The sequence below is a fragment of the Topomyia yanbarensis genome, chromosome 1 (assembly GCF_030247195.1).
Source record: "Topomyia yanbarensis strain Yona2022 chromosome 1, ASM3024719v1, whole genome shotgun sequence".
NCBI lineage: Eukaryota > Metazoa > Arthropoda > Insecta > Diptera > Culicidae > Topomyia > Topomyia yanbarensis.
The window spans coordinates 68,963,671-68,975,728 of record NC_080670.1 but is presented as its reverse complement, the minus strand read 5'-3'; the positions used below and the strand labels follow the sequence as shown (position 1 = coordinate 68,975,728).

Genomic DNA, 12,058 nt, shown 5'->3' with positions numbered 1-12,058 from the left:
TATAGGTTAAAGAAACACCAATAGTGCAATTCGTCAATCGTATCGAAGAAGTGAATGGTAGCAAGACATCTTGTAGTTTCGATTATTACGTTGCCGAAATTACCGGCTCAGTGTGCGTTGTCCCTAACGGTGAACAATTTTTAAATATCTTTGCCAAACGAGCTTCGAACCTTCAAAGAATAGTCAGATTGGATTGGATGACACTATCTACACAGGAATCACTTTAGTGCTGGGATGTCGCTGAAAATGTTGAATATGTAGATGTGTAAACAGTGAAAATAGTGAAAAATAAGCGCATATTTAGTCTATCAAAATCGCATCAGTGGAGGTTGGCGTCAAAGTGTTCTGTTGTGAAACGATAGTTTGAAAAAAAAATTGCGATAAGTGAAGTAAACAGCCTTAAAACCACAACCCCATACGTGCAATTATTCGTTTATTGTGTCAACAGAAGTATACCAGATCGTGCGATCAGCCGATTGATTCGTTGTCTCAATCGCGAGAGGCAGACAGGGTTTAGGAGATGGATTCATTTGGCTCACCCTGGCCGGCCTCGCCTCGTGATGGGCTTGAAACGCTATCAAACGATGGCGTCCCGATGGATGCCCTGGCCGAGCTTCAGGACGGAGCTTTCGAGCCTCAAACACGTGCCCGTTCCAACACTTGGCCTCTGCCCCGGCCGGACAACTGTGACGAACCGGAAGTAGAATCCGAAAGCAATAAGTGTAGTAATCAGCAGCTGGCAAGTGCGGGTAAGTGGTTTACTGCGTGCTTCTTTCCCTCTCCCTTTCCATTATATTGCACGTTATTCTCGAAATACCCTTTAACTTTTATTATGTTTACACCTTCACCAATCTACGTGTGCTGTGCAGTGGTATTGTGCCAACGAATAAAAACTGACCGAAACGAATACATAACAGACGCTGATGCACGCGAAAAGTTGGCCCTAGCGTGCTGGATGAAGTTTTATTTTGCTTATAAAAGAACGGTATAGATAATAGTATTTTGTTTAATTTATTTCAAATAATTTCCAAATCCTAATATTTTTGTCAGTTCAAAGATAAGCAAAATTTTGAAACAATATGAATATAATTCCATGAAACTTAAAAAGATTCAATAAACTTCAGGGTTTCATTAATTTACCGCCGGTGGCGCGCGTTTTGACTTTTCCACTAGAAAAGTTATGCAATTTTTCTGTACATCGATTTTAATCGAGGCCAACTGCCATATAGGTAATGTATAATATCAATTTAGCTAAAAAGGTGTGCAAAAATAGGTTCAAGTTATATTCTTCATTAGCTATGCACTTTTTATACAGAACCAACGGCTTAATTCAACTTTTCATTAAAATAAAAATATCTTTTTGAAATATCTGCTAATTCGCCTTATTCAAATAATAATGAATCGAAACAGGACGCAACGACTCATAGCAAAGCCACAAATATGAGCGAATAATTACTTCTTCATATTTCGATTTTTACACTACAGATATATTAAACATTGTATTCATACATACGTTTGTTTTAGATGGTGAATCAATTTACGATTAACTAACTATTTTTTTTTAAATTTGATTATAGAGGCTTTAACCTTCGGGTCATTCGCCTCTTTTCGGGTTAGAGAAATTTCTTTAGGAAAAATCTCCAACCATATGTGCGGGGTTGGGAATCGAACCCAAGTGAGCTGCGTACAAGGCAATCGATTTACCAACTACGCCATGCCCGTCCCCAATAATTCACTATTAAAGCGATTGTTAAACTCTAGGATAGGCTTTAGTGTAATACGTGATATAGAAATAAGACGGTACCATTTTCGCCATCTTTGCTTTATATGCACTACCACAATCAAAATATGACACGGTGTCTGGTAGACAATATTTACACAAAAAATCAGTATCGCTGAAGTACTAACCAATCGAGCTCTAAAATGTAATCCAAATTCAGTAGCATGTTGTTCTGATTCGTTTTATCGAAAAGAAGTATTACGATTGGATTATTTGACGAAATAAAGGACTAAAATACAGCAAAAAATAGTCGAGGAATCCGGAAATAGTTTAATTTTGAATATGAATTGTGTTGGAAAAGAATTCCAAAAAGTCATTATAACATGTTTATAGCTATAGTTTGGCCCAAAACTCATCTTTTTAAATATTTTCTCAACTTGACAGAAGCGAAGAGTTTCTATTCTATATTATTTCTATTTCTTTGGTAGCTGCGAAGAATTTCTATACATTAGAAAATATTTAAAATTTCGACTGATTTCAGCTGATTCAAAAGACCGTTTTACAACACTTTTTCGAACAAGCATCCATTCCTTTGTAAAAAAAATTGCCTCTAAATTTATATATTTACAAAATACACACTCATAATTAATTGGATTTATAGAACACAAATTGATCATTAGCTTAAAATTTATTTTTTATTATCAATTATCCATCAATTTTTAAAAAGTGATAGTTTCCTAGATCGTCGTCAAAATGTGTAATAAAGTATCCATGTGTTTGTAGCATTAGATTTTTATTTTTATTTCCAAAATAAAAAAGTTCCAGGTCCTTGGAAAGACCATTTCAAAACTGTGTTTTAGTGATATTGATTTGTTTGTGATATTATTGTTCTACCAGGGGTAAAAAAACCCCCGCGCAAAATTAAAAATTAATATTAAAATTTGAAATATCGTTTTATTTTGCGGATTTCAAGTCGTTAACGCGAATTCCGTCAAATTTAGGTGATGGTATCTTCGGTGGATTGTATGATACTGTAAATCCACTAATTCATCCTTAAAGTGCGATATATATTTAGAACTCTTCATTGGAATACTATCTTAAAAATTGATCTTCTTCTCAGATATGCTCGGATGAAAGAGAAACATCGTACCTTTCGATTGGTGAGTACCGTAAACCGGAGTGACTTTGATCACTCGAAACTTTTTTCGTAGATCGCTTATTAAACCAGAATAGTCTACCGCATCATTTTAATTTGCAATGATGTTTACTCTAAACTCATCAAATACTAATTTGTTATACTTTTTGAGTATATTGTTCAGTTTTTGGGTACAAAAAATACGAAAAACCGAAATTTGATTTTACCTTATTTTTACGAAGCTTAGTAAGGTGTCTATTTTTTATAAAACAAATAAATCTCAGATTTGAACGAGAGTAATAAATTACAAGCGAGTTTTTATTTTCCTTTAGATTGGGATATGCTATATTAAGTCTTAAGAGTTTGTTTATTTTCAATGCATTTTTTGTGTGAAACTAGTTGGCAATTATTTCAAATCATTTTAAGCTAAAATTCGCAACATTTTTTTTATTGTTCAATATTCTAACGTGTTAAAATGGATGAAACTTTTTGTACATTGATAAAGCACTGAAATAAAACAATTTTAGCAGTTTTGAAGGTTTCCAGAATTTTTTATTCTAGTTGGACACAAATTATACGAATTTTGGTTACTCGAATTTTACAATTGTTTTGTATAATACCAATTAACATCTATTTAATAATGTGTATCTTTCCAGAATTAGTTTAAACAAACATTTGAATGAAAAACATTGACATCAATAACTTAATGTGGGTGATCATGCAGGTTATCAAAGTCACCCGGAATACGAAAACGAACTTCAGCTTGAAATCATTTTTTGGAAAAATAGCTGTAAGCGGACAATTTTAGGTAAAACCATCCAATCTTGTTCTCCATACATCAGTACATGGTTTAAAAATATTAAGCTTGGAAAAAATGTGTTGCGTCTGAAAATACGTAATGATTACTTCGAAAAGTGATCAATGTAACCCCGGTTTACGGTACTTGAGCGATACTAATTTTTTGTCACAATATTGTTTTATCAAAGACACCGTGATAAACTTGAAAATATATTGTAAAGCAATTACAGTCATAATCAACAAATTATACAACTAATTGCTGATTGCAGAGATTTTATTTTCATCTACATATACAATTATCATTACCAGATGTTAGCCTTCGCATTATTTTTTTTTCAGATGAGCGCAATTATGGGCTCTTCTAACAATTAATGAAGTTATTGGAATAAATGTTCGAAAAATTTTCAAACCATTAAGATCACATTATTTCGAAACCATCAACTTTGAAGGATTAACAACCTCGACGAAGTTTTCCGAAGTAAAACAGAGCATCTTGTGGTATAATCAGGGCCGCCGAGAGGGGGGGGGGGCGGGGGTGTTTCCCCCCGGGCCCGGAGTTGTGAAGGGGGTCCGGATTTTTAACAGAAACTAAAATTTTAACAAATACTTTTTCGACAAAAATTTATTTGAGCGTGCAACTAAAAATCCAATATCTAGTGCATGAGGTAACTTGAATAGCGAAAATTCTAAACTACTGCATATTTGATATCAACTATGTTTATACAAACCTAATTCTCGCGTCGAAACAAGATCAGACTCGAGCGGGCATAGCGGAATTTGTACATCGAATGCCATCTACGCAGCTCACCTGCGTTCGAATCGCAACCCCGCATACAGGAATAGAGATTTTTTATAAAAAAATCTTAACCTGAATGAAGAAGCGAATGACCTTAAGGTTAACATGTCTATAATCGAAATAAAAATATGATCAGACTTGTAAGGGTTAAACAATTAACCCATTCATGCCCATGTTGTTTGTGGACAACAAAGTTTTTAAACAGCTATAACTTTTGATTGAGACAAGATTTGCTCACAAAAACAAGTAAGGCCAATAAATGTGACTATCGCCTTTCATTTGAGTATTAAAGGTTTTCAAGGAAAAATAGTTTTGAAACCGTACATGCACTAGAAAAAAAGTTGGACATGAAAGGGTTAAATGAAATAGATTTTTGATTTATTGAATTTCCAATCTTCGAAAGTGCTGGATTAGTATCGAAAGTAATTATTGAAAGAAAAAACCCTGCTTAGGGTTGCCACAACGGTTTTCGAGTCGAATTCCGTATCATGGTTGAGGTAAATCCGAATTCGTCCGGAAGAATCCATTGGATTATTTTGCATTTTTTGGAATCGTCCAGCATCTAGTCCTCATAAACGTCATCCTCGGGTTGCAGGCCCTAATCGTTAAGGAGGCCCTCTTGGTGTTGGCAAATATTATTTTAAAAGTGCCATTTGGGTTTACTTTACCTCGTTGAACCTTCGCTTCAATGAATCAATGTTCCTCACAAAGATTCTCGAAAGAAACTGAAGTGTGATTTCACGCCTGTGTTTGTATACCGTGGAGCAGAGCAAAGTTTGCTCGGGTTATCCTTCACAGCGAGAGTTGCTGGTGCTTTTAGATTCTTTGTGAATATCCGAGGAAGCGAAGTACTACATCCAACTAAATCAACAAAACTGTTCACAAATGCTAAAACAGGAGTACTTTACCAAATCATTACACTCTACGGTGAATGTGAAGAAAATAAGATATTTTCCTCCTAGTACTACGAGCTACTTAGGGGCCATGCATAAATGACGTAGCATTTTAGGGGGTAGGGGGGTATACCAAATTCGTGACGAAGTGTGACGAGGGGAAGGGTAGGGTCAGAAGCTGTGCGACGTAGCATTAAGTTCAAATTTTTGCAACGGGCATCAAAACCCATTGATTAGAGAAGATAACTTAATGTTCCTCAATTCCTAAGAGAAATAAATTAAATTCGCAAAAAAACACGAAAATATTTGGTATGCCACATTAGTTAGCTAATCTTGCTAACTAGTAGTCTTAGTTTGGTAACTGAAATTTTCTCTTCGGATTCAACTAAAAAAATATAGTAATTTAGTTCAATGAATGCTTTTTAGAATCATTGGCAGCTGCAGGATTGTGAACTGAGAGAACTCCACGCTCCATGACCAGGCATTGCATTTATCGCTCATATGTGTAAATGCGTCCGGATGCTGTGAGTTTTTAATGCTACTGCGACAATAAAAACGCTTTTAATCCACCTAACAGTGTGATGAGACATTTCTTATAACTCTTATCACTCTCTTCGGATATTATATCGTTTGAGAACTTTTAGAACTTGATGCTTCGCGATGTTTTTAATAACACATACTACATGGGATAGTGGCAGGACTCAGAGAATCGCTCAAATCAGCATAGGACAACATCAGTGCTAGAAATCTCAAACCAAATCAATGGGAAAGCGAAAAAATGGCCAATAAAATAGACATACAAACGAATTATTGCTAATGCTCTGTTAATAAAATATCTAAATTCCTCAATAAATGCATTGTGGTGGGAAAACTGAATTTTCCTAAAGGGGTTATGTATATTGTACTGAGCCAAAAAATCGAATTTTTTTAATCGATTTGAAGTTTATACTTTACTCAAATTTACAACGCGACTGAGAACTAAGAAATCAACGCTTTTGCTTGAAAAAAGCGATAGTAGCAGTGATACCATTCAAAGAAAATCAACAGTGAATATTTCCAGACTTGGTTTTATTTCCTATTTAAGAACTATTGTGTTTTTTACATCCTAGATTGCATGATTCAGTGATCGAAACCCAAAACTTCATAAAGTATTTGAAATTATTAAATTAAAATTTGTGTTTGCTATTGAAATTGACAAAATGATAGTATATATAGAATATAGTCCCTTTGGCGTTGGTTAATTTTTCGGTCCCACCTATCAGCATTGAAGTATCGCCCTTACGTTTTTTTACAATACCAATTTTACAATTTGTGGGAGTTTGGTGAAAATCGATCTTACTGTCCAAACGGCATAATTCCGAAACCGTAATTTTTGAAGTTTTAAAATTATGCAGAATTAATTTTTCAGACAATAGTAACAGAGTTCGTGTCTTTAGCAAATTTGTTGAGACTTTATTGTAGTCATGAATATTAACCTGAGAAAATTCACCATAAATACTTCTTGGACGATATACCGTCAAAATTACTTTATCAAATGATGCGCTGTTCGTATGTAAAACTCATCGAAGATACTAAACCTCCGAAATTGGCGGTTTCAAAATGATGCTATCTTGACCTTAAATTATTGTTTTGGAACATTTGACCTATACATATAATTGGTCATACAACAAAAATCAAATTCTCATCAAAATCGACCAGGACCTGCTAGAGTCGAATGGAAATCGTCATTTTTCATAAATTTCGCTCTACATTCGGAAAGTGTTATCCTCGTTATTAATCATATTACGTTTTCGTCTCAACTCGACGCATTCCCAAAATAAAAACCTATTTTGATCCACCTAGTGGTGCAATTGGGCTTTTCTCATTTGTCCAGACTACGATTCCATGGCTGGTTATGTTCAATACGATGGTGGAAATGAATATTACATGTTCAGTACAATTTGCACATACGTACAATGGATCGACAGCCACGATCTTGAGATACTATGTGATACTGAAACATCGCTTGACCGCCGCTGGTTTCAAGCGATGTTTCAGTATCACATAGTAAGATCCGGGAGGTCCGGGTCCTGCCGAAAATTTTCAACTTGTTAAGAAATTTTAAACTAGTTTTAATTTTAAAACAGCAACACCCCTCACTGCATACTCCCTCCGGGCCGGTATGATTGAAGATTTTTAGAGTGATTGCATAACCTTTCTATATGAGAAAGGCAAAAAAGTAAAAAAAAATCAATTTTTTTCAAACATTTTTTCGAGTTTATATCAAATCTCAATGGTTCATGCATTATAAAGTCATTTGGCATCAAAAATACAAATTTGATTTTGAAAATTTTTCATTTCAGTTTATATGGGAATTTGCTGTGTGATTGCACTCTTCAACTCCTAACTCCGGAACCGGAAGTCCAATCAATAAAAAAATCAATTGCAGCCGATGGGAAGGTTGTACCTTTCATTTGAGACTAACTTTGTGCAAATCGATCCAGCCATCTCTGATTAACAGAGGTCATATTTTTTCCACATACACACATACACACACATGCATACGTACACACACATACATTTTCCTATCTCGACGAACTGAGTCGATTAGCATATGACACTCGGCCCTCCCGGTCGGGATTAGATTGACGAATTTTAGAGTGAATGAGGAAAGGCAAAAACATTTTTAGCAAATGTTTCATTGACATTAAATCAATTTTAACTTCGCTTTCTATTAAATAAAGACCCTCATTACAGTACATCGCTACAAAAGCGAGCTCAATTTGAAAAGAAATCTGAAGATTATGATTGATTACAGAACTCTGGAATTTTCTTTTGGAATGATTTCAGGCAGGAATTGGATATTGATGCTATTAGGCAACTGTGAAATCAAGACCAATAGATCAATTACATATCAGGACCCCATTCTGACAATTTATCAAAAGTCCTCATGATGTTTACAACAACAGGTTATCAATGTACGGATCAGATAATTGTTATTGTAATACTGAATTAAATCAGTCTGCATCAATAAATTTTCAATTGCAATCCAATATATTTTTTGGGTGTGGTAGGGAGGGAAGTTGTTAAACACCAAAACCTTCTCTTGGCTACGCCGTTGCTTGGAGTTATTTACTTCACTTTCATTTTCCGATATGTTTCCGATCGATCCGTTGGTTATAAGTTAGAAAAATTGCAGTCAGAAGGTTCGTACAAATGAACATTTTTGCACTGATAAGGTATCAAGTTCCTTCCAGACAACTTGGAAGTGTTTGGTGATTATTTCTAGCGGCTGTAGATAGAAAAATGAAATACAAAATTCTTTTTATCGTAATAATGTTTGGCTTATTTCAGTGGATTATTACTATATTGAACAATAAATGGGCGACAAAAGGTAATCCACAAACAACAAGCCATAACTTTTAAAGTATTCAAAATAGATATTTTATGTCTTCAGTAAAGTTATTCGCAAAAGTAAGAGCTACAAATTTGCTGAAAGCATCATTTCGATATAACCACTTCCAAGAAAATTTGTGAAAATATCTCACTCATCGGGAGATTAATCAGTAAAAGCACAATACCAAAAGAAAGGGCGTATTGCCTCCATTATATTCTCCGAAGATACTATTGACCTAAAATAAGCCGTTTTGGCGTTAATAATAGATTACATGTTTTTGGTCATATTTCTGGCAATGGGAAATGATAAAAATCTTTCGTCCGCATTCAATGTTAAATATCTCTTTTGATAATGGTCCGATTTCAACAATCAATAGCTTGTTTGAAAGGTATTCGTTAAAGCTATCTAAAAACATATAAAGTGTTAATCTATGTTGTCAATTTCGGCAGATAATTCAAAAAAACTGCAAAAAACGCCATTTTTACACATTCAAACATTCATATCTTGGAAACTAAACATCAGAATCAAAAACAAATTAATAGCGTTCATACTGTTTTTTAGTTATTTCATTTAAAATTGGTTTGGATAAGATCGGTTCAGCCATTGCTGAGAAACACGAATGAGAATTTGTCCGTTACATACACACACACACACAGACACACACACACACACACACACACACAGACATTGTCCCAAATCGTCGAGCTGAGTCGATTGGTATATAAGACTCGGCCCTCCGGGCCTCGGAAAAAATCTTGAAAGTTTGAGCGAATTCTATACATTTCTTTTATAAGAAATGTAAAACTCACATTTTCACACGAAACGTGATTGGCACTCACACAACTTCTCCGGATAAATACAATGTGCTATTTCTCCGAATAAATAAAACCGTCGGAGAATGAGCGAATGAGTTTATCACGGTATCCTTTTTGCACTCGCTGCCTGGCTGTCGCTGCTCCAAAACACGGAAAAACAAGTCTATCCTACTTCTTTGCCGCTTTTCTTTGAAATTGAGTGTATATTTTGACGTTTTTATTGATTTCCACGAAATTAAAATATTATCACCTTCTCCGGTGAGAACGAAAAAATCAAATAAATTTTATCCGGATCATTATTCCTCACGTTATTTGTGAAGACGGAGAATTTGGCGACTCATCTTATCTCGGAAAAATTGGACATCGGATAAGCTTCTTCTCGCGTGAGCGAGAGAGAATTACAATAATGCCTGTCCATGACATATAAAATTCAAAACAAAGCTATGAACACTATATTTGTCATGAGATGGGCTTATTTTGTGCGCAATTTGCTGTTATAATGTCAATAAAAGCCGTCAAACATTTTGTAAGGACATGCATTTACAAGAATTACAAAATATTTAATTTTTTCACCCCACTGCCGCGAGGTGGGAGGGAGGGGGGGGGAGTTGGTAACGCTACGTGATTTACAAAGGGGAGGTAACAATTTTGTGACCAAATGCTACGAGGGGGGAGGTAGGGGTCGAAAATAACCGAATAAAAGCTACGTCATTTGTGTACGGCCCCTTAAGAAATAAAACAGTGCATATTTATTTGTTTTAAGCATTTTATACAACAAAAAGCAATGGAAGCGCTCCAAAATTCTGTCGAGTGATCACTTTAATTCGAAATTCTAATTGATTTCAACGCATACTCATGTATCTCTTGAAGTCTATCCCTTGTTCAGTAAAACTCTGCTGGTCAAAGTACCACTAGAGGCAGTAGCCCTACCTCTATTTAAGAGCTTAATTTGTCATGTGAGTCATCAAAAACTCTTGATATGCTAAAATAAATCGAGATTAATCCAAAAAAAATTTCGGCGATTTTCGACCCCTTCTTCCTCCTCGTAGCATTTTGTCACAAAATTCTAACCTCCCCCTTGTAAAAAACGTAGCAACTACCAATCCTCCCTTGCAAAGCGTCCAGGGATGAAAAAATACATACGCTTCACAATTCTTTCAAATACGGCCTTTTATGAACATTTTCATTATAACAGCAAATTGCGTACACAACAAGCCCCTTTCATGACGAATATAGTGTTAATAATTTTGTTTTGAATTTTATATGTATGAAGAGAAGAACTCTCAGTTCACAATCCTTCAGCTGACAATGATTCTAAGAAGCATACTACATTACTAAATTTTGTTTGATTGATTTCTAAGAGAAAATTTAACTCTGCTACCAAACTAAATCAACTTGTTAGCAAGATTAGCTAACTAATGTAGCAAGTTAAATCTGCATGCAAAATCTTTTCGTTTTGGAGAGCGTGAGATTTTGAACGTCGCCTCCTGAACGTAACGATTTTATTTTTATTTTTGAACTATTTACTAGAAATCAGTTACAATATTCTCGTAAAATATTTTAAGGTGTGCTAACACACCAACACAAATAACAGAATTATTCATGTTTTTATAGGATTATGAATGTTTTCGAAACCAGCAAAGCGTAAAATCCAACCACAACCTTTATTTGAAATTTGATCCATGTTTCTCAATTTTTTTCATTTCTACATGTATTTTTTTTATTTTGTTAATATTTCATTGATCTACTTTTTCATCTATTTACATACTTTTATTTTATCCATCTTTTCACGTTTCTTACTTTTGCTTTTTTTCTATTGCTATCACTATCACCTACTATAATTTATAGTTTTATTTTATAGTATTTATTTTCAGTTATTTAATTTTTTTCGAAATTTTTCGAGGAAATTCTGCTTTCTTTATTTTATTTTTCTTATTGTTTCATATTTTAATGCTCTACTTTTTTATTTGTTTCTTTTCTCATTCCATCTAATTTTTAAAATTTTTCTTTTTACTACATTTATTCTTATCATAGCCTTTTTATATTTCCTTTCTTCATATTTTTTGCATTTCCAAAAGCAATTTTACTTATCTAAATTCATTCTAATTTGTCTTATTGTTTAATTTTTTACCTTTCTCGTATTTTCTTCCTTATTTTCTAGCTATTAGCTTTCCGTTTTACGTAGTTTTATTTTTTCTCATAGTTCATTTCAAATAATTTTATTTTTTTTGCACATTTTCCTTAAGCTTTAATTCGTTATTGTTATTTCTTCATTGTTTCCATTTAACCTATTTTGAAAGTACTTTTTCTGTTGACCATTTTCCTATACGTTTACTTTGAATTTTTTAAATTTTGTTTTGATTTTCCTAAACATCGTTTGATTTATCTTTTTTGACACTTTGCGCACTTTTTCTTCATTTTACATTTAGTTCGTTGGTTGAATTTATTTCAAATTGCATTTCTAGTATTTTTTTTTATATTCTTTAAATAATTTAATCCATTTTATTCATTTTCTTCGTGTTAAT

At 33.9% G+C, this 12,058-nt stretch overlaps 1 protein-coding gene across 6 annotated transcripts in view; it reads left to right on the top strand.

Moving 5' to 3' along the window:
- LOC131677866 (forkhead box protein O) overlaps positions 1-12,058 on the top strand; it is a 226,973-nt gene that overhangs the window by 3,730 nt on the left and 211,185 nt on the right. For all 6 annotated transcript variants that reach the window (XM_058957942.1, XM_058957943.1, XM_058957944.1 and 3 more), the window contains exon 2: positions 6-749. In XM_058957942.1, the coding sequence (XP_058813925.1) occupies positions 521-749 (229 nt within the window). In that variant the 5' untranslated portion in view covers positions 6-520. The remainder of the gene's footprint in view (positions 1-5; positions 750-12,058) is intronic.